The sequence below is a fragment of the Sitophilus oryzae genome, unplaced genomic scaffold, assembly GCF_002938485.1.
Source record: "Sitophilus oryzae breed Bouriz unplaced genomic scaffold, Soryzae_2.0 scaffold_1576_pilon_pilon, whole genome shotgun sequence".
Lineage (NCBI taxonomy): Eukaryota > Metazoa > Arthropoda > Insecta > Coleoptera > Curculionidae > Sitophilus > Sitophilus oryzae.
This window is the reverse complement of record NW_022146254.1, coordinates 799,251-820,463: the sequence shown is the minus strand read 5'-3', so window position 1 is coordinate 820,463 and position 21,213 is coordinate 799,251. Positions and strand designations below refer to the sequence as shown.

Sequence of the window (21,213 nt, the reverse complement as noted above, 5' to 3'; positions counted from 1 at the left end):
TTTTATCTACTGCCTTTAAACAAAGATATAGTTAAGATACATCTAAAATTCATAGAACAAATATCGAAGAACTCAAAACAGTCTTGAGTGTGTAGTAATACTGAGGTTCAAACATAAAAATTCTATAGGCAATGGAAACAATGGGTTTTGTTTCTGGTGGATACTGCATTATCTGTATTTAATATATTTTGATCTTTGAGAGACTATTAATCATTTATTAATTAATAAATAATTTTAAAATGTTTTCCATGTCCGATTCTTTTTTCTTGTACCTGTTAATTTTATTTAAATCAAAAATCCATTGTAATTGTTTTAACCGAGGTTTTAACATATCGTGATATGATATTACTTGAAAAGAATAATTATATACACCCATTTCTCGTATATCGTTTATAATATTATATTACATTAATCAAAACGTATTCCGTTTCAAAATAAAATTACGCCAAACGATTAGTTTTCATTATTTCCATGCCTGAAATATTTTCAAGCAGCATACCTTCTCATACTAATCGTACTAGTTTTGTATTCATTAAAGAAAATCCTATTTTGCATTAATGAAATTCTTCAAGTTAAAGCGCAAACTTTCAAAGAAATCTAAATAAAATATTACTCCAATTTTTAAATTATTCAAGAGTATCAGAAAGTTACTTTAAAATTCCTGGTACAATAATAGCTTAATAAAATATCTGAACTATAATAATTGTTTACCTTCATTAAACCCTCAAACTCAGAGATGTGTTTTATAACAATAGATATGTTTTCTTTTTTTTATTAGATTAACTTTATAGCCTTGTTCTGTAATTTTCGAATACAGATATGTACCGGGTGTCCCCAATTTGATCTCTATGTTTTCGTGTGTAACGATCTATTTGTCCCGCAATTATTTATTTTCCAATACTTTATGTCCTAAATGAAGTATGCGGTATCTAAAAACATTTAATCTTATATGACATTCTATATCTATAGAAGTCGATATCGGAAAATTATTTCCACCTAAACGCTAAAAATAATGCTACATCCAAAAAAGTAGAAGAAATACTACAGACGGTATAGGTAAACTGTCAAGTGTATGGAGATTAGATTGACATATAGATGGTGTTTATACTGAAAAAGAAAGAAAAACGAAGATGATTTATTGACCCAGAGAAGTGATAATACTTCCTTCAACATATCTTTATGACAGTGAATGTCTCGGAATTGATTTTTTATCGATAATAAATATTAAAAAGGGAGAAAATGTAGGAACGTTTATTGAACATCGCAGTACTAATAAAAATAAGTCGCATTTGAATGTCCTATACTATTCTTACCTTCTCGTATATTAAAAAAGGAATTAAGAATAGAAAAAAATAAGAAAATAAATCTATTGTAAAATAATCAAGGATTTTTAGATATGACATCAACGCGATTGCAACCTGCGATTGGCTCTCATAAAACTGCGACTGCGATTTCTTCTATTTGCGAGTTTCAATTTAGGCAACCAATATTACTATAATTGTGAGTTGCGATTTTGTTGCGAGTTGCAATTTTGCTGCGATTGTGATTTTGTAAGGGGCCATCCGTAAATTACGTCACACATTAACGGGGGAGTGGGGGGATCATCGTAATGTGACATAGTGTGACAAGGGGCAGGGGAGGTCAAAATTATTGTGACGTAACATGTTAAAATAGTAAAGCATGAAATTTATATACCGTGCTGGCAACTGTTACTTTTGGATCGGCATTTACATGTGTGGAAGTAAATCGCATAGGGATCTTATTAAGCCGGAGTGAGAGAAATACGACCGACCGACGCGACGCGCGACGGTGTGCTGTTACGGCGTTGCCGATACACCTTTCCCTATCAAGTAAAGTAAAATCACGATCGCAAACCGCTTATTTTTAAAAGACTTTTTTTTCAAGAGATAACTAGATAAAATCATTAGACATGTTTCTGAGCATCTGAAATGGAATTATAAGGATATCGTTTGGGTGTCATTTTTTTATAACGAGAAAACGTTAGTAATCGCGATAATTTAAAAACTCAACTTTTTAACACATAACAGGTCATAACTCAAGAACCACTTTAGATATTGAAACTTTTTTTTTATTTTCAAGATCGGATATTTTACAATATGTTTACATAAGAAAAATTCGATAAGGTTGTTTTTTCTATTCAAAAATTGTAAACAATCCATCCATTTACTTTTAGAGCATAGCAATTTTCAGCAATCCTGTAATTTTTTTATTGATAAAGATTTTCACATAACAAAGTGAATACAGCAGAAATATTAACAAAGTTCTTGAAAAAACTACAATCTATTAATTCTAATAGATTTCGAGATATCGATTTTTGAATTCAGAGTTCTAATAGCGCGACCACTATCGAACACCCACTCAATTCCACTTATTTTTACCAAAAATGCAAGTGTTTCTAGCTTGCACTTAAAGAAATTCAAGCTATAGGGAAAATTACAACGATTCGTTAATAAATGAACAAATTAAGTATCACGAGACGTAATTAAATCGTGAAGCTGAACGCATGACGTACACCTTTCCCTAGAACTTTAAGTGCTGACAGAGGTATTGAATGGGTCGACCGGTCAACTGCGACAAATCTGCTATATCCCCTTCCACGTCTCTTAGCGATGTGCACAGTTTCTCGGTCTATTTCATATGTTTGGCAACGTGTTTACTGTCCCCTCTTTGTTCAGTACATTATAAACGCATTGTACTCTTCTTACATACGGAAATCTCGATCCAAGACTAACCTTTGCCAGCCCTTAGATGTAAAAAAAGCTTTAAAAGTTTTCGACTTTGATCTATATTTATTAATAATTTAGTACAAGTGTGACGTCACATCAGGGGGGAAGGGGGTTCTAAAAATGTGAGAACCTTTGACAAGGGCGGGGGGAGGGGTTCAAAAGTCCTAAAATTCATGTGACGTAATTTATGGACGGCCCCTAAACTAGGACCGTGATAACCTTCTATCTGCGAGTTTAAATTTTTAGGAGTTGCGATTTGCGATTTTGTTGGAAATGTATTTTTTTGGTCCATTTAATGCATTTTATAGTAAACTGTGATTGAATTTTTTTCTCTGCTTTTATTTATTTATAGAGAAGGTATTAGAGAGTCAAGATCATAATATACCAGGTGTTTCTCAAGAGTGGTTCGCCCCTACAACTCTTTTATGTTTTCTTACAAAAAAACGGGATTTGGTATGTTAGCGTGTGACATAAATTAGGATTGATCGACGTATTCAATTCGTTTCGATCACTTCCTGTTTCACCGGAAATGATTACAACTTTTGATTTTTAAATGACACCCTCGTTATTTTTTTGCTTTATTCGATAAAAAATGACACTCTAAATAGAATGGCATATCATATGTCAGCTTTTGACGTTTACGCTTAAAAAATTGTATTTTAAATTTCAATTTAGAGTTAAAAACGCGATTTTTTTTCAAGGATCTTTGGCCTGATTTAAGTCATATACCTACCTACTAAGGTACCAAATCTCGTTTCTTTATCTGAAAAAATAAAAAAATTATAGAGGTGAGCCAGCTTAAAAAAAATTTCTTCGTTCTTTAAGATCTTTTAAGAATGGGATAAAGTATTAGATAACAGAACTATAGAAAGAGTAGGTATGTGTAATTGCAGCAGTTGCAGCATATTATATCGTTTCGATACCTATATATACTTTTTTCAACTGTTAAGCTATAGGAACATACCCCGACAATAATTATATACCTCTAGTAAATAAGATGTTTAAATATTAAAATTGGAATCGCAGGATACAGTATTGTAGTACAATTTTGCCCGATAACAAGTATTCTAATTTACTTAAATTTCCAAATATCCATAAGATCTATCCATTTCCTAGTATCATAAGAGATATATGAAAATAATTACCAAATAATAATCTATTAGCGAATTCAGGAAGGAAATTCGGCGATTGAATCGAAGCCCGAGATTGGAGATTTGGGAATTGCCGGCGGCCCGCCCCTGGGGCGGCTTGTTATCTACCGGATTTACTTGAATTTGCGAATTTATAAACGGAGGAGTCAATAAAAACGGTTGGAAAATCGAGAGAAATTGCGAAGAAAATAAAATCATTTTTCTATTTCCTGATTGCCAAAAGCGTCAGGAAAATGTGGCAGAAGTAAACAGTGCTTGAAATAGGCAGAAGGGGAACTGTGGGGGTTAAATAATACTTATTTTCTCTTTTAAAAGGTTCGGTTTCAAAATCATAGTAAAATAGGTCTTGAAAAACAAAAACTTGCCAATGTTTTTCCTTAATGAGATATTCGTTAAATATGGATATAAATATCACCTATTCGGTTACTCACTCAACCTGGGTGTGATGTGTTTTTTTATCCATCACAACCTCCTTGAGTGAGCGATCGGTTTAGGTGAATTCAACGAGATCATCACATGCTGCAAAATAGAAATATTTACTACTGCTACTGCCATTACTCGCTGACGAGTATTTGACACGCATCAGAAGATGGTCACGCAAGGCGTTTTCTTTCATGGGCTTTTCTGTGACTGAAAAGCCCGAAACGTGATGTTAAATGTACCAGGTACCGTGATGTACATTCAAACATTTCATTGCTTTGCTGCCTCTTTACTTTTTGGTTGTCACTGTTAACTGAGTCTACAATTCTTCTCCAGTGCCTTGTGAGCTGCTTCTTCCCACTCATTCTGCATGTTAATCCCCGTGGAAAACATCCTTGTAACTTTTGAGGTGTCCACTCGGCCTCCTCTTACCCTCTACAAGCTTCTTCGTCTTACCATCTTCGCTTCCATATAACATGGTGGGAATTATTATTGCTTGGGACACTGTAAGTTTCGTTTTTGTGCTGAAGTCGTGATTGTAGAAAACCCTATCTTTTAATTTCCAGAATGCTCTCGAGGCGCTGCTAATCCTGTGGTGAATTTCAGAGTCGATATTGGCCTTTTCAGAAATGAAACTGCCGTGGTAATCGAATTCCACTATATATTCCAATAGTTCTCCGATTTTTATAGCATTGTTGGATCTTCTGGAAGAGTGCACATGATTTTAGTTTTGTCGATGTTCAGCTTAAGGCCCAAAACCTCGTATGCCTGGCCTGCATTCTATATGTGGGTGCAGGCGGTTTGACATAATTTTTGTAAGAATATGTCCTCCGATAGCCAGTAGTGAAATTCCTCAAATTAGTTGCAAAGTCCTGAGGTACCTCTCCGCTATGACACGAAGAGCCTTAAAATGACCAATCTTTACATGCAGACTTATAGATTTCCACCGAAATCACGTCACAGCCAGCTGATTTGTTGTTTTTCTGTTTTATGGAGGCTTTTATTTCCTGTTGTGTTATTGGGATATCTAATACATCGAGACTGTTATACTGAGGTATTTCTCCAAAAAAATCCTTTATGGGTATTTCGCCACTGCACTGCAAGAAAATCTACAAAATAAAATGGTTATTTTTTGTAAACACTTCTGCGTTGAACCTAAACGGACGCTGCTTGTCAGAAGTTATGTTTACAGTAATACAAATGTGCCTAACAAAGAAAAAAATGCTTAACGTTTTGGAAAGTTATCTCCTTCCGTCGCCGGAAGCAAAAAAAAAAAACAATGTATTGCTCATGCATCTGTAGATGTTAGTAATGTATGGCAATCGCTTCTTTAATTTTAAAGAACATAACATAAATAAACATAACATACGTAAAATTTAAAAATAATTATACAGAAAGTTTGAAGCTTTTTGGTTTTACCTTATTAAGTAATTGTTATCAGGTAGTAATTGTTAATTTTGAAGTTTAACTTGATATAATGTCATTTAGGTTTATTGTAGACGTATCTGTTTTAAAAAGTAAAGTGTTCTCGAATAGTTGAATTTAAATATTTTAAATAGTTTTTTTCTTTATTCTTTGTATTTTTTTTGCTTCCGATGACGGAAACAGATAACTTTCCGAAACGTTAAGCATTTTTTTCTTTGTTAGGCAAATTTGTATTTCTGTAAACATAACTTCTGACAAGCAGCGTCCGTTTAGGTTGAACGCAGAAGTGTTTATAAAAAATATAACTATTTTATTTTGTAGATAAGGATATGGCTGTAATGCTCTTTCCAGCGGTTTCTAATTTGCTCTTCCTCTCTTAGAAGTTCGCCATTTTGTTCTATGATTGGACAGCTTACCTTCTTGGTTGGGTCTTATACTTCTTCTACAGCCTCGAATAATTAACGATAGTCGCGATGCTTTTTTGAGACCACCAGTTATCCTTCAGTTGGCGTAGGTTTATTCGAAGTCTGTTGTTGGCTGCTTTAAAGTTGTCTACCAGCTATAACTCATCATACATGAGAATATTGCTGTTGAAGAGGGAAAGTTGCAAACTCAAAAATCAACTATTTACAAGTTTACCATTTACTCTTATTTTCTGATTAACTTTTGTCCTCAATTAGTAATTCTTAAAAAATTTTAAATTTAATTAGTTAGTAAAGTTAATACTTCCAAGCATATCGCCATATACCATAAACTTAAAATACTAAAAAGTCTCTCAAAAATTGAACACAATTTATCGAAAGGTTTACCATAATAAATCTCGATTGTAAAAATTTAACGATTACTACACGCCTAAATACTTGGCAATAGTAGTCTATTTTCCAACAACCCAATCTCGCTAAGAGAGAAACATTTTGATTCAATTACGAAATATGGGGGCTGGTAGCCTATCAATTGTATTAACTGACACAGCCCGAGTTAATTTAACTTCTAGTTAAACGATCCCGATGTGAATTTAGTTCGATAGAGCCGGAGTTTAATAAAGTGTTCGCATGACGCCCAAGTTTTCAATCCAATTAAATGATAAATAAATAATAATACGGAACTTAATGAGCGATATACGTTGGTGCGATGTCGCAGCGAGACTAGACGGCAACGCGAGACCCGTATTCGGCGTGTTCCACCCCTGAATCAGGCTGTCGCTAGTTTTATTACGGGAAGGAGCCTTTTATTATGAACGAGGGATGATCCCGCATCAATTTTCTAAAGCATAATAGAACAATTTGCTAGTGACAATGAAAACATTTTTTCAATAAGATTTTTTGTTGGTGAATAACATTATGTAAATACTTTAGATGAATCAGCGATATAAAATCACAGACAATTCAGTACCAGCCGGCGACCATTGTCGTCTTTTACATTAAATTTGTAATCCCGCCTAGATAATTACTTACAGTTCATACCAAATAAATTTTTAGTCACGTGATTAAGCTTGAACGGCACAGCGATGCCCACTTTTGCATATTTTCTTTTGATCAAAATATTTTAGGAAACAAAAATAAATTAATTATAAAAATATAAATAGTTATTATTTACATCAACAAAACTCACCTTCTTAACAGCACTTAAGGGACATAAAGGATTATTACTACCGCTTTTCCGTTCAAAATAGTCTAATAAAGTTGCGATGAGTGTTTTACGGCTATTAAGCTATCTTGTACACTTCGCACAAAAAGAGGTTCTAAAAAGAACAATGTTCGACTGCAAGGTCTGCTAGTAAACATTTTTAAGCTTAAAGTATCACAACACTATTTATTTAAACCAAAATCTCGTAATACAAAACTAAAGTGTCAAAACGAATTACAATATCAGGAACTTGACATTTTTTACAGAGCTACCACTTGAATCCCCAGCGCGAAATTTAAATTCCAGTTAGTCAGTACGTCATCGAATATGTCCGTGTTGGCAACAATGAATTTAAAAATCGCGCCCTCGATTACGTAACTCAAAGTTTAATTGATATCAAATATATCACATACAGCACATCAAATCACATTTACGATGTGTATACATTATTAGATGCAGACACAGGGTGACACAATTCCCCCGATGTAAATATGCTACGTTTCCACATTGTAGTTCAACACGTATGCACAAAGGTAAACGTCCGCCTCACCATGTAGCCACAGTATAGCATTTACGTATACATAAAGTAAGGGATACAGAGTGTGCCGTAGGATACATAGTGCTTGTGTATTACGTTTAAACTCTGTTTACACATTGCAGTTGTGACTACCGCGTGTATACGTATGTATTTTGCTTCGTATATACATCTTGTGCTAGATAAAACTACTTCTTATGAACGAATTTAGGAAATAAAACATGTTTTGATGCCTAACTTTTCGTTCTTTTTAAGCATTATTTATTCAATGATCCCAATTATATCTTTTTAGAACGAAAATTAGGAAGGCAAAACTTTGTATTTTCCAAAAGAAAACACTGTAAAAGAACAGAATTTGTATCAAAATGTATTAAAAATATAAGTTCCTATAGTATAACAACATACTAAAATGGTAAACACAGGTATATCGCCACGATTTGGTGGACATCGTTTATTTCTCCTCGTCATTTTTTCTCCTCTTTTCCTTCCAAGCAGTTGGTTTGTTAGCATACTCATTCATCGAGCACTCTGTTGGACATTGTTGTATTTTATTTCCAGATTAACAATCTCACCCTTAAATTTTATATGAAACTGATTATTGAATATTAAACATAACTGTATATTGATCCATCAATAACTTACCGAATATCAGTGTAAGAAGTTCTTTGAAGTGTTTAAATCTTTCTTTCTCTGGTCCATTTAGATTCTTATTATTTTCAAATTAAAAAAAATATATTGCAGAGCTAACCTCTTTATCATTATTCGAGAATATTTGGAGTTTTCATTCATTGGAGTCAAAATTTGGTAAATTAGGTATCGAGAAAGGGAAGAGTCGCTGCTATAATATTAATAATACTCTTAGAAAAGTGTAACAAGGTAATTAAAAACTTGTGCTTACCTTAAAATCTCTTTTAAACTACACATAAACAGAACATTTATATAGAGCTTCCGAATGATAAAACAATAATGGCTGCTAACACATACCACTCCTAGAAAGGAGAAAGGAGAGAGGACACATAAGATACACTTAGTCGGTGTATTACGCTGAGGCTATCCGCGCGTGCGCACATCTTCATTTCATGCTAGAATGTAGACACAACAGTACACTATTACAAATTGTCTATATAGATATTTATATTATGTGTATACGTCACATTTTTACAAGGTGTGTACTATAAGCACAACTATAATACGAAGTATCACACATACATATGACTTATACATTGTATGTCTCATATACCGACGTCAGATTTCACCATTTTAATAATTATTTGTTACGTTAAAAAAACTTTTTAGAATCTTGTGTGCACACGGTATACAACTAGTAAACACTGTATCACACAATTCTATCAATATAAACCTGCGTGTATCTCATATGTATATGTTAGAACTAGATGAACACTTAGGTTCACTTTAACATATTTAGTTTTTCATGTGTCTCCCTTGTAGAAACGTAATTTGATTTGGACGTGCTGTATGGGATCTTATTATGTAAAATGTAACTTGCCGGAAGGGAGAATAACTATACAGTATGTCTCCGGATTGTCTTTACAAGATGAGTAACTTTTTTATTACCTGTTCACTTTTTGAGATAAATGTATTATTCATGAAAGTTCTTGCTTGTTCTAAAATGGTTAATCTCATTTACACTTTTTTAAATTTCCATATCGCTTTAGAGAAAAATACAAAAATATAGTTGAACTTCCAAAAATCAAAACGCGTTTCTATGGTGGTTTCTAATAATATCAGAGCTGGCGAAAGGGCAGGGGCCGTAATACAAAGGGTACCTGACGACTACAACTAAAATATTAAAAAATAGTTAATATAAATTAATAATAACCACCAACTATTTCAATAATCAATAAGTAGTAAATGGGGACAGGAAAAAATCAACTATATTTTCAATTGTTTTAAATTTACGGTATGGAAATTTGGAAAACTATAGGGATTATTACATTACATTTTAGAACTGTTATGAAGAGTGCATTTTTCCCAAAAAGATATTATTAAAAAAGTGTTCTTGTAACTTGATGCATAATATATGCATATATGATATCTATCTTTTCACAGAAACATATCTCTATAATTGTTTAATTGTCTTGTTTGTTTCAGTTTGAGAACTACGCAGTTCCAAGACCAAAATCTCCGCAGCTACGATGTCAGATATGTCATCTCCAAAGCTTTGGACGTCTGGTCCAAACACTCAAAATTGACATTCGCGGAGGTGGATAGCGACAGAGCTGACATCCTCATTTATTTTCACAGGTAAGTTATTGTCTTTAAATACTGGCAAGTACTTTCATATTTTTAATGCCCTTTCAATATCTTTCTAATATCATTATTTGTTGCATGTTGCTACAAAATATTTTTTTTTAAATATAGATTTTTATTTTTATTTCTATATCATGGTTCTGAAAATAAAAATATATAAATCAATGTAAGCAGAACGCGTTCTTATGAGTTTAAAAGCTTAACAGCCGATAAAAACATATATATTTTAGTTAAAATCGCCAACTACTCAATCACTAGCCAACATTGCGGAATTTTAATTCATTATTTTATAAAGTTGACATTGGAGTTGATCACAAATCATCTACGTTATAATATCATATTTGCGCCTAGAAAGAGAGAAACTCGTATTTCTAAAATGAATCGACAATAAATGGAAATCTTGTTTCCAAAATGTTTCGATTTAGCTCTATCTGTGTAGAAATTCTAGTCACCTGTCAACAAAGCCAATCAAAACTTGTGGTAAAAATAATTAAATATTTTTATTTACTTATTATAACACAATTAAAACATAAAAACATGTATTCCGCTGTGGAAAAAAGAAAAAAAAATGGTTTGCTGATAATATTTTTCTTCGGTCTCCTGTTGGGTATGGGTAGTGGCTGCTATTACATCCCTAAAACAAATCATCTCGGCATGCGTATAATAAATAATTATAAAATACCTTAAGAAAATTATCTGTATTTGTACTCACCATACAATGTCCTTCCTTCTGTTTTTTTTTTAATTATAGAACCATAAACTTAAAGAATGCTTAAATGCAAAAACTGCAGAACAAAATCAAAACAATTAAAGTAAGGTTATGTTCTCATATTTGACAGAATATCAAATAAATTATGGACGGGTGTTACAAAACGGGTATGAAATCTGTAAATGTGAGCCACATCTGTTTCATAAAAGTTTCGAAAAATTTGTAAAACACTAAGATCTTTATAGTTATAGCTTATGATAGCGAAACGATATTTGGTAAAATGTTTCGAAACAAAAAGCGATTTATGTTACGAAACATATGTATCAAAAATGTGACGAAACTGTTTCGCAATATTTCTCAGCAGATATTTTGTGTGTGTCGAGACTGACGCACGAAGGGTTCCGTACCATTCATTATCTATACAATATTAGCTATAGACACATATGTATATACATCTATAGACACTATATAATTGTAAACTTTTTTTCCTATATAGCTGAAATTTTGAATGCGCGTATAAGTAGATAATTTAAAAAAAAATGAAGAAACACATTACTAAAAATTGTATTAATCAATAATAAATATGTAAAAAGTAAAAATAAATATGTAAAAATATGTAAAAATTAAAAACGATTAAAAAAAGTCGCCTTGACTAGGATTCGAACCTGCCTTACTACGGCTGATACGTCATAGCAGCGTAAAGTCCTAACGCTTTAACCACACGGCCACCGGGGACTTTCCGAAAGATTCTATGTAAAATTCTTACTTAAAAGATAATGTTTAGTGAAAGTACTTTTTTATTTATAAACATTTATTTAATTCTGTTTTTAGTATTTGTTCTTATAGCGGTAACATAGATATATTATCTGTAAAAATTTCAACTGTCTAGCTATAACGGTTCATAAGATAGAACTTTGTGATAGACGGACGGACGGACAGCGAAGTATTAAGTAATAGGGTCCCCGTTTTTACCCTTTGGGTACGGAACCCTAAAAATTGTCTGTATAAAGTAAAGGCAATGAACGGAATGTCAATGCAAATAACACTCGATATTTCACAGATATGGATTTCGAAATCTGCCCGTTTTTTCCTCTCCTTTATCGAAAAGACAGACGACTCGCGCAAAACAAACGGCCGATATTCTTCTGGGAATTAGCGTTTAAGGCGGCCGTATCCCGGGGAGCGATCCGTGGGCACGCCAGATAATTTCCAGCGGAGATCAAGGGAATTTCCGCTCTGGCTTCGTATCGCGACAAATTCAAGGATACACGTTTCTGCGATTGTCATTTTATATATCTCTACGGCTTTTGTCGGCCGCTTTAGAGGGCTTTCAACCGTATTACTATTATGTGCAGTTTAATAGCGTCCCCCGGTTTTCCGATTGCATACAAATTTCGCTCTCTCGGTTCGTGCCCGCTTTTCGGACGGGGATGGGCGCGGTTAGGGATGTCCAGCGCGAGAGAAAAATATCGATATATGATATAGTTACAAATTTCTTTAGTATTTGATTTAGGCCAAGTTTTGATTTTGGCTTTAGTTTTTGCTTTAAAATTGGCAAAGTAAAAAGTATCCTATTAACTTCATTCAGAACGAAATATGTGAAATAAATTAGTGATTTCAATTAACCTAGAAGTTTATTCCTCTAATTTCAATATCAGTATCTAGAACGTCAACATTAGTGGTAGTACCGTATGATCGAATAAAAACGGCGTCAGCGATGGCTATGAAATGAAGATCGATGACATTTCCCATATAATTTTACTTATAAATTACAAATGACAGCGATCTTCCTTTCATAGCCATCGCTGACGCTATTTTTATTCGATCATACGGTATAATTTTTTACACACGTTTAGTTAAACGTTAAAACAAGTTTGTTTCACTAATTGTACTTTAAAAATTTCGAGTTCATTTTGGCCTTTTATTATCATCCGCCAAAAGAAATTTTAGTTAGAAATAAAAAGTTTATTGTTTTTCGTTTTATAAGCTAATTATTATACCTGGTGTGTCTCAAAAGTGGCTCAAATAGGGTTGATAACTATACAGGGTGCTACAAATTCGAGGTACGAGCGTTGGTATCTCGGAAACCGTAATAGATACGAAGATAGTTAAATTGGGGCAAAGTTGCTCCTTTACATGTTCACCAAGATGCCATCAAAAAAGTTTTAAAAATTCCAAGGATTGATGAGTTTTCTGGAAAAAAACAATTTTATTTTTTCCTGCCGTTACTTTTTAGAAAATCTAAAAACTAATTACACATTCTCATAGCCACTTTATTAGAGCTATCTGATGGTATTTTTAGATTTTCAAATTAGCTGATAATTTGTGAGATACAGAGGCCAACTTATTTTTTTAAAATACGGACCTGCATTTTTTCTTTCAGGTTTTGAAAGAACTCGGTCTCCTGAGTACAATGATATGCGACACTTGATACTTTTTTTTTTGTTTTGGATACCTTAACAGTAACAAAACTATTTAACTGTTATTTAAAATAATTTGAAGTCCGACTCAGGTTTTTTAATTTATTTAATCTGATTATATTTAGCACACCAATATTGATCAGCGCTAATTAACATTGAATAAGGAAAATCACGCCAATTGAAAGATTCAAATAATTAATATCCAGGTCAGCAATTTAAAGATATCTATTATTTTTAACTTTTTTTATTGTGAATTTGAAATCTCAGTGTAAGATCTAATAATATGCATAATATTAATCGTTGTTATTATAAATAGATCAACTTCTGCAAACTAGTTTCTAATGCTCTGCATGTTCGAAAGAGTTACCACCCTCCATAATGCACACATTTGTCTTTCGTTCAATCTTATTTATAGCTCTTTGAAGAGATGATCTTCTAATACTTCCGAATGCATTTTGTACTCTTTAATTGTTTTTTTTTTAATACTCGTTAATTGTTTTTGTACTCTTAATGTTGAAATGTATTGATTTCAAATGTCCAAAACAATTTTTATTGATTTTCCTTATTCAATATTAATTAGCGCTGATCAATATTGTTGTGATGAATATAATCTAAATAATATAAATAGTTTTGTTATTGTTAAGGTAACCAAACCAAAAAAAAAGTATCAAGTGTGGCATACTATTGTACTCAGGAGACCGAGTTCTTTCAAAACCTGAAATAAAAAATGCAGGTCCGTATTTAAAAAAATTAAGTTGGCCTCTGTATCTCACAAATTATCAACTAATTTGAAAATCTAAAAATACCATCAGATAGCTCTAATAAAGTGGCTGTGAGAATGTGCAATTAGTTTTTTGATTTTCTAAAAAGTAACGACAGCAAAAAATAAAATTGGTTTTCAAAAAAATCCGTTTTTTTCAAAAAACTCAGCAATCCTTAAAATTTTTAAAACTTTTTTGGTGGTATCTTGGTGAACATCCTAAAGCGCAACTTTGCCCCAATTTAAACCATGTTCGTATCTATTACGGTTACCGAGATACCAATGCTCGTACCTCGAATTTGTAGCACCCTGTATAGCTATAACTTTCTTTATTTTTTCAGATAAAAAGCGAGATTTGGTACGTTAGTATATGACATAAATTAGGACTGAATGACATATTCAATTGTGTTTGGTTACCTCCTGTTTCACCGGAAATGACTACAACTTTTGATTTTTAAATGGCACTCCCGGTATATTTTTACTTTATTCGATAGAGAATGACACTCTGAATAGAATGACATATCATATGTCAACTTTTGACATTTTCACATATGGTTTATTTGATATTGTAACATGCGGTTCATAACGACAATTTGATTCGAAATACCAAGGGTGTGGTACCAAATTATTCGCAAAAAAAATGCTTTTAATAAATCGAAAAAATATTAAGACTTAAACCCCCTGTAGCAAAAACAAAAAAAAATCAATCTTATTTGACGTGATGAATATCCCAGCTAGAGATGGCTCATCTTTTTTTGAAATACCCTGGACATGTGAAGATCACTTCATTCATTCAAGAAGCGACTTCACGATGTGTTATCTCCTATCTAGTTATTTCTTGCGCAAAATAGTGCATTGTCGACATTTTTCGACTAGAAAATTGTGGTACTTTAGGACAGGCTTGGAAAATAATATGCTTTGTTTCATCTCTATTCCAACTTCTACGTCCCCTGACGTTCTTGGGCCATCGGCCGGCAGGAAAAATGGAATACTCATAAAGCAGAGAGGTTGCCTCAGATTAATGCGTATACCATTTTTACTGTCTTCCTTACTATACTGGTAAGTTGTTGAAGGAATTCCATCATTTTTTCTACTTTTACGTACATACATATAATGCCATTACTCGCTGACGAGTATTCGACACACATCAGAAGATGGTCACGCAAGGCGATTTCTTTCATGAGCTTTTCTGTGACTGAAAAGCCCAGTAATGTTATCTACCTACCGCATTCCGGACATTCAAAAATATCATTGCTTTGTTGCCTCTTTACATTTTGGTTGTTGCTGTTAACTGAGTTTACAATTCTTCTCCATTGAGTTCTATTGTGAGCTGCTTCTTTCCACTCATTCTGCATGTTAATACCCTATAAGATATTTTAGTATGCGGTTTTCTTGCATTCTCCATATTGGACCAGCCCATCTTAAGCGGGATTTTGTAACCATGACTCCAGCACTCTCGCAGTTATCTTTTTCAAGGACCGATACGTTTGAGACATGATGGAACCACCGGATTCTTAAGAGTTGCCTAAGGTGTCTCTGCTGCAACTTGTTTAATGCGTTCATGTGTCGGCGGTACGGCACCCAGGTTTCGCTCCCATATAACATGGTAAGGATTATAATTGCTCGGTACACTGCAAGTTTCGTTTTTGGTACTCAAGTCATGATTGTAGAAAACCCTGTCTCTTAATTTCCAGAATGCTCTTGAGGCGATTCCGCCACATATTCCAATTTCTACTTTTAGCACCTCAATTAGCCATCGATTTTTGTAATAATACATTGAACAGAAATTATTATATACGTATATAAAAAATGCTATAAAAACGATGTTTCAATATATCGATGTTTTTTGAACCTCCCTAGAGGCGGTGGAGACAAACGCCGAGCTTTCATCGACTTAGAGCGGGTCCATTGGCACGCTGTAATAACAGTATATTTAATGAACATAGTTAAAGCTTTAATGTCGTCTTGTTAAAACTTATATTCCTATTATTTGATAAAATCCTGAACAATTCATTTCTTATTTATACGTACTTATTTTTAATTTTAGTATTTTTAAGTTTCTGTTTCACTTATATATTTGTCTGTGAAGATTATCGCATCTATGGGCATATTGTTGTATAAAACCACAAGGAAGATATAGCCGTAATTAAATACCATTAGATAATGGTAATTACATCCATGGATTACCATTAGATAAATGGTAATTAAATCCAAAATAACTTCCAATTAAAAGAAACTTTTTAAATATATGATATAATTACAAAGCTATTTTGTCAATAAACTCGATTGATGGATGACTTGATTACTAATCCATCGTCATCATCTTGACCTTATTCAACGATTTCCAGTTATGGTGTAGCCTTAAGTTTGTTTCATATAGACGCGAATCGCGAATTGCGAAAAGCGATTCGCTAAAAAATATTCGCAAAATTTGGACCGACCTATTTCATACAGTCGCGAATTTTTAGGGACATTTCATTTTTGCTCCACTGAAAGTTACCAAAAAAAAATCCTAACCTGAGATAACTTAATTTGTTTTATACATATTTATTCGTGTTTACGATCTTTATTTTATATTTTATAGCATACAATATGAGTTTAAATTTGTTTAATAATTATGAATATCGATTATGATTGTGGGATTGGAATAGAATAAGGTGCAAAATTGCCATTTACTTATTGTTAATACGTAGAAGAGAACGGGTTTATAGTTTATAGCACAGGTTTATAGGTCATTTATGGGTCATTTGGGACATGTGAAATATTCAAATTTCGTAAGCAACAAGGTGTTTGTCACAATTTAATTCAAGAAATAAGGAAAAAAATGAGAAAAAATTTAGGAATTTTCACAGATTGTCTGTATAGGAGTTGGATAACTTGGTTGAAGTTGAAAAATTGTCACCATATATATCAAAAACATATCAATCATCTTAAAATTTCTGACAGCGCCGCCATGATCAGTAAAATTGGCCCAATGAGAGCAGTTTCGCAAAATCGCAATTCGCGATTCGCGTCTATATGAAACAAGCTTTACTCACATACTCTCTTTGTAGTTGAGCCCATTGTTGTCTATTGTTGGCTATGCAGGCCCAAGTTCTCCCTGCCAATTTCCTGATAACATGGTCCCATCTCAGGTTGGGTTTTCTTCTAGGTCTCTTAATTCCTCGTGGGTTCCATGCTGTAATTTTGATTACTAAGTACCCTTCACTAATTTGGTTAATATCAAAGTATATATTAAACTAGAAGAAACTCACTAACAGTGAAAATAAAAGCAGTATCTCAATCTACCGTTTTCTCAAAGCCAGTGTTTCTCTTGAGCCAAAATTTTAGAGTTGTGTAATATTAATTCAGTCACTGGGGATTTTTGCTTGGGAAAAAGTCTGGAAGTTTTGAAATTTTGCAGGTTTATAGGTTTTGGGGTCCCTAACTAAAATCCATAAAATGCACATTTCCAGACTTGCCACCGGCGCCGCCATCTTGCCAAGATAGCGCCCAAAATCGGTATTTTGTAAATATCTCGAAAACTATGCGTTTTTCGCATTTGAAGAGAGCAAAATTAAAGAGAATAAAATTTCCTACAAAAAAGATTCTACGAAAATTTTCGCTAAAGTCAACCGTTTAGGCACAAAATGCCAGGAAAATTTACAATTTTGCGTAAAGTATGATATACATATGTATAGTCGAGTTTCCGAAATCAAATGTCGAATAGGGTTCACTAAAACTAGTTTTAGTTTAGTTTCTTCAATTCTGCCGTGAAACAGTGGCGTATATAATTAATTTTAATTATTGAAAATGTGTACTTATTGTTCCACACCACCCAAGAGGTAAAGTATATGGCGCTTTTATTTTAACGTGGTCTCCCCGGAGGCCTACTCCACTAGGTAGATTAAAAACTTTAACTTATCTGCACAAGTCCGACGGACCTGGCTCATTGATGTCAAAGTCGATCGTATCTGCTGTGCTGGGCTCATCAGGGTGGTCTCTCAATTCGTCCAGCTCTTCATCTTCAGCCACCAGAGGGATATCTACAGGCAAATCCAATTCCTCTTCATCGGATTCGTCGAGTAACACTTCATTTCCCATTGCAGTATGCACAAATCATTGAATATTTTAATTCTGATTTTCTGCATCCCTGCGGATGCAGAAAAGCGGCACAGGCTTTAAAAAAATTTTAAAGCCTGCGCTTTACCACAGTTGTTGGTTTTGCATTTACAGGATAAAAATGCCAATTTTGTTTTCTTCCAGCCCCATTCTTCAGCATCTTTGGTACAACCAGACCAATGCTGAACCTGGTGGTAAGTTCGCAATGAATGGTGTCCAGCATGCTAATTATTCATAAATTAATGAGCGAATTAATGATACGCCACTGTTTCATGACAAAATTGAAGAAACTAAACTAAAACTAGTTTTAGTGAACCCTAATCGACATTTGATTTCGGAAAATCGACTATAAATAGATATATCATACTTTACGCAAAATTGTAAAATTTCCAGGGATTTTGTGCCTAAATGGTTGACTTTAACGAACATTTTCATAGAACCTTTTTTATAGGAAATTTTATTCTCTTTTTTGCTCCCTTCAAATTTTTGCTAAAAACGCATAGTTTTCGAAATATTTACAAAATACCGATTTTGGGCGCCATCTTGGCAAGATGGCGGCGCCGGCGGCAAGTCTGGAAATGTGCATTTTATGGATTTTAGTTAGGGACCCCAGAACCTATAAACCTGCAAAGTTTCAAAACTTCCGGACTTTTTTGATCCCCAATGACTAAACTACTTATATTATAATAGATGAAATTTCAAATTTCAATTTCTGAGGTGAACTTCTTAGAAGTAATTTTATCTACAATGTAATTTTTCAGCTTAAAACAGCTTTTTCGCGCATAGTTTTTAGGACAAAGACCACTAACTTCTTAATGTGATTTTTTGACCGCCAAGTCTGGGCATGTGCATTTTATGGATTTTAGTTAGGGACTCCAAAACCTATAAACCTGCAAAGTTTCAAAACTTCCGGACTTTTTTCCAAACCTTTTTTGATCCCCAATGACTGAACTATATATTAGACATTGTCTAATAGACAACAAGACATTGCAACCGAAGGATAGTAAGTTTTGTCCATCATGCAATAGCAAATAATTCATCCAAACAAATGACATCTAAAGAATGTAATTGGTTTTGTCTAACATTTATTCTGTATTCCATCAAATTTATCTTTGTAGGTAAATAAAACATTTAAACATCCCTACATGCTCGAAATTCAAAGAAATGACATTTGTTTATGCCGTATTCAGAATAATTGTTTACTATTTCGATGTTCTTTGCATTGTTTTCTTTACGTAAAGAAAGAGCTTGGAGATTACTTGGGGTTTTATGTAATATAATCGATGGATTGAGTAAATAAAAATAGAATAAGTATCTTCTTTTATGGACAGTTATAATATATATCCAGGGAGATGTCGCCCACATTAATTTCCGTTTTGGGAATTTTAAACGTCCATGAGGAAGGTAAATATGTTTACCTTAGTTTGGAAATAGTTTAATGTAGGAGTGTATTAGTAGAACAAGTATTTCTCAAGCAAACAATTAATAGATTTCTTCATTCAGGTGCCCTCTAGTGATACTAATGAAAGGTTCGAGTCCTTAGAAAAGAGTATTGACTCCCTCTTCGTATAAGTATCCTGCAATTGATTGCATTTGCTACCCACATGTTCTGATTTTTAGAATAAAGTCGCACTTAACATTAGAACATTAGAACAGTAATATATTCTCACAATGAAGTTATATTGGCTCTCAAACCGTTAAAAGCTTTTTTGTTTAGAGTAAAATCATGAAATATGCTTTTATCCAGATAGAACTCATTTTTTATCTTGAAGACGTACCTATACCTACATCGTTTGTTATACAAGGTGTCCCAGAAATAAGTGCAAGTATTTTAACTGGTTAGGTTAGGTTAGTTAGTATAGTTTAACCCCAGAAACACGCCTATGAGGTTTTTTTCGCGAAATTTTAAGCTATAGATATATAAATTATAGCGGTAAAATATAAACAAGATGAGAATATTATTTAGTGACATTTTTTCGGTGTTTATTAATTTTAATTGATCCGCAAGTCCATGTTGATGACGTTCAAATTATTTATAGTTAACCTCATTCTGAGAGAGGCGCTTCATAAATGATTCTTGAAAGAATAATTTGTACCCACTTGTACAATTATGGTACCAAGTTCAACATATCGTGCACTATATTAGTTAAAGATTCGAATTCAAGATTCGATTGATGAGCACTGTTTGAAACGTTAATAAGAAAAAGAGAGATTTCGCAAATAATTTAGTTTCTAAAAATAATTATAAATTATAATTCAAACAAACGTAAAACATTTTATATATCCAAGCAAGCAATATAAAATTACACAAAATGCACGTTTGTGTTAAGTTTTTAAAATAATATCTGCTACAGCGGGAACTATACATCAATGAAGTATCGTTTATCAAACAAATATAAAAAAAATATCCTCTTTTATTACATGTTTACTGTTTCGATAAAAAAATAAAGTAGGTATAAGTACTTTGTTAATCATATATTACGAGTATATTCTGTAAAAAAATGTCTATACCTCTGTGTGGCGGATTCATCTCTCCAAAATTTCGCCACTGTAAAAAGATCTACAAAATTAAATATATATTCTGTAGTACACACAAATATAGAAAATTTAGTTATACTAGTTACCAATAAAAATCATTACCTGAAACTTTAACTCACAAGACAGCAACCCAATTCGTACGCCCATCTTAATACATGAAACAACCTTTTCATAATGTACCAACTCAATCAAATATTACAGCTGATTTTGCGCAGTTTATTTCTAATGAACAGGTACTCCTATTTAGCTCTTATGATCAAAAAATATAATACATTTGAACTATAATAAATATTAATCAAAATATCAGCTTGTACGTAGAAGAAATCCAACCAGTCTATATTTGAATAATCTCATGCATTTTTATCTTACATATTCTAATTAACTAGAGAAAATATAGTCATGTTACTTCATCTTATAAACGAATCATATATTCTTTGATGGTACCTTCTCTAAAACTTCTAGAGAAAATATTAAACAAGAGGAAGTTCAGTTCAATCTACCAATCCGAAT

General features: G+C 32.9%; 1 protein-coding gene across 2 annotated transcripts in view; it reads left to right on the top strand.

Annotated features, from left to right (window-relative positions):
- The window catches only part of LOC115879121 (matrix metalloproteinase-2-like), a 245,013-nt gene that overhangs the window by 197,689 nt on the left and 26,111 nt on the right, over nucleotides 1-21,213 (top strand). For both annotated transcript variants that reach the window (XM_030895778.1, XM_030895779.1), the window contains one exon: nucleotides 10,017-10,169. In XM_030895778.1, the coding sequence (XP_030751638.1) occupies nucleotides 10,017-10,169 (153 nt within the window). The remainder of the gene's footprint in view (nucleotides 1-10,016; nucleotides 10,170-21,213) is intronic.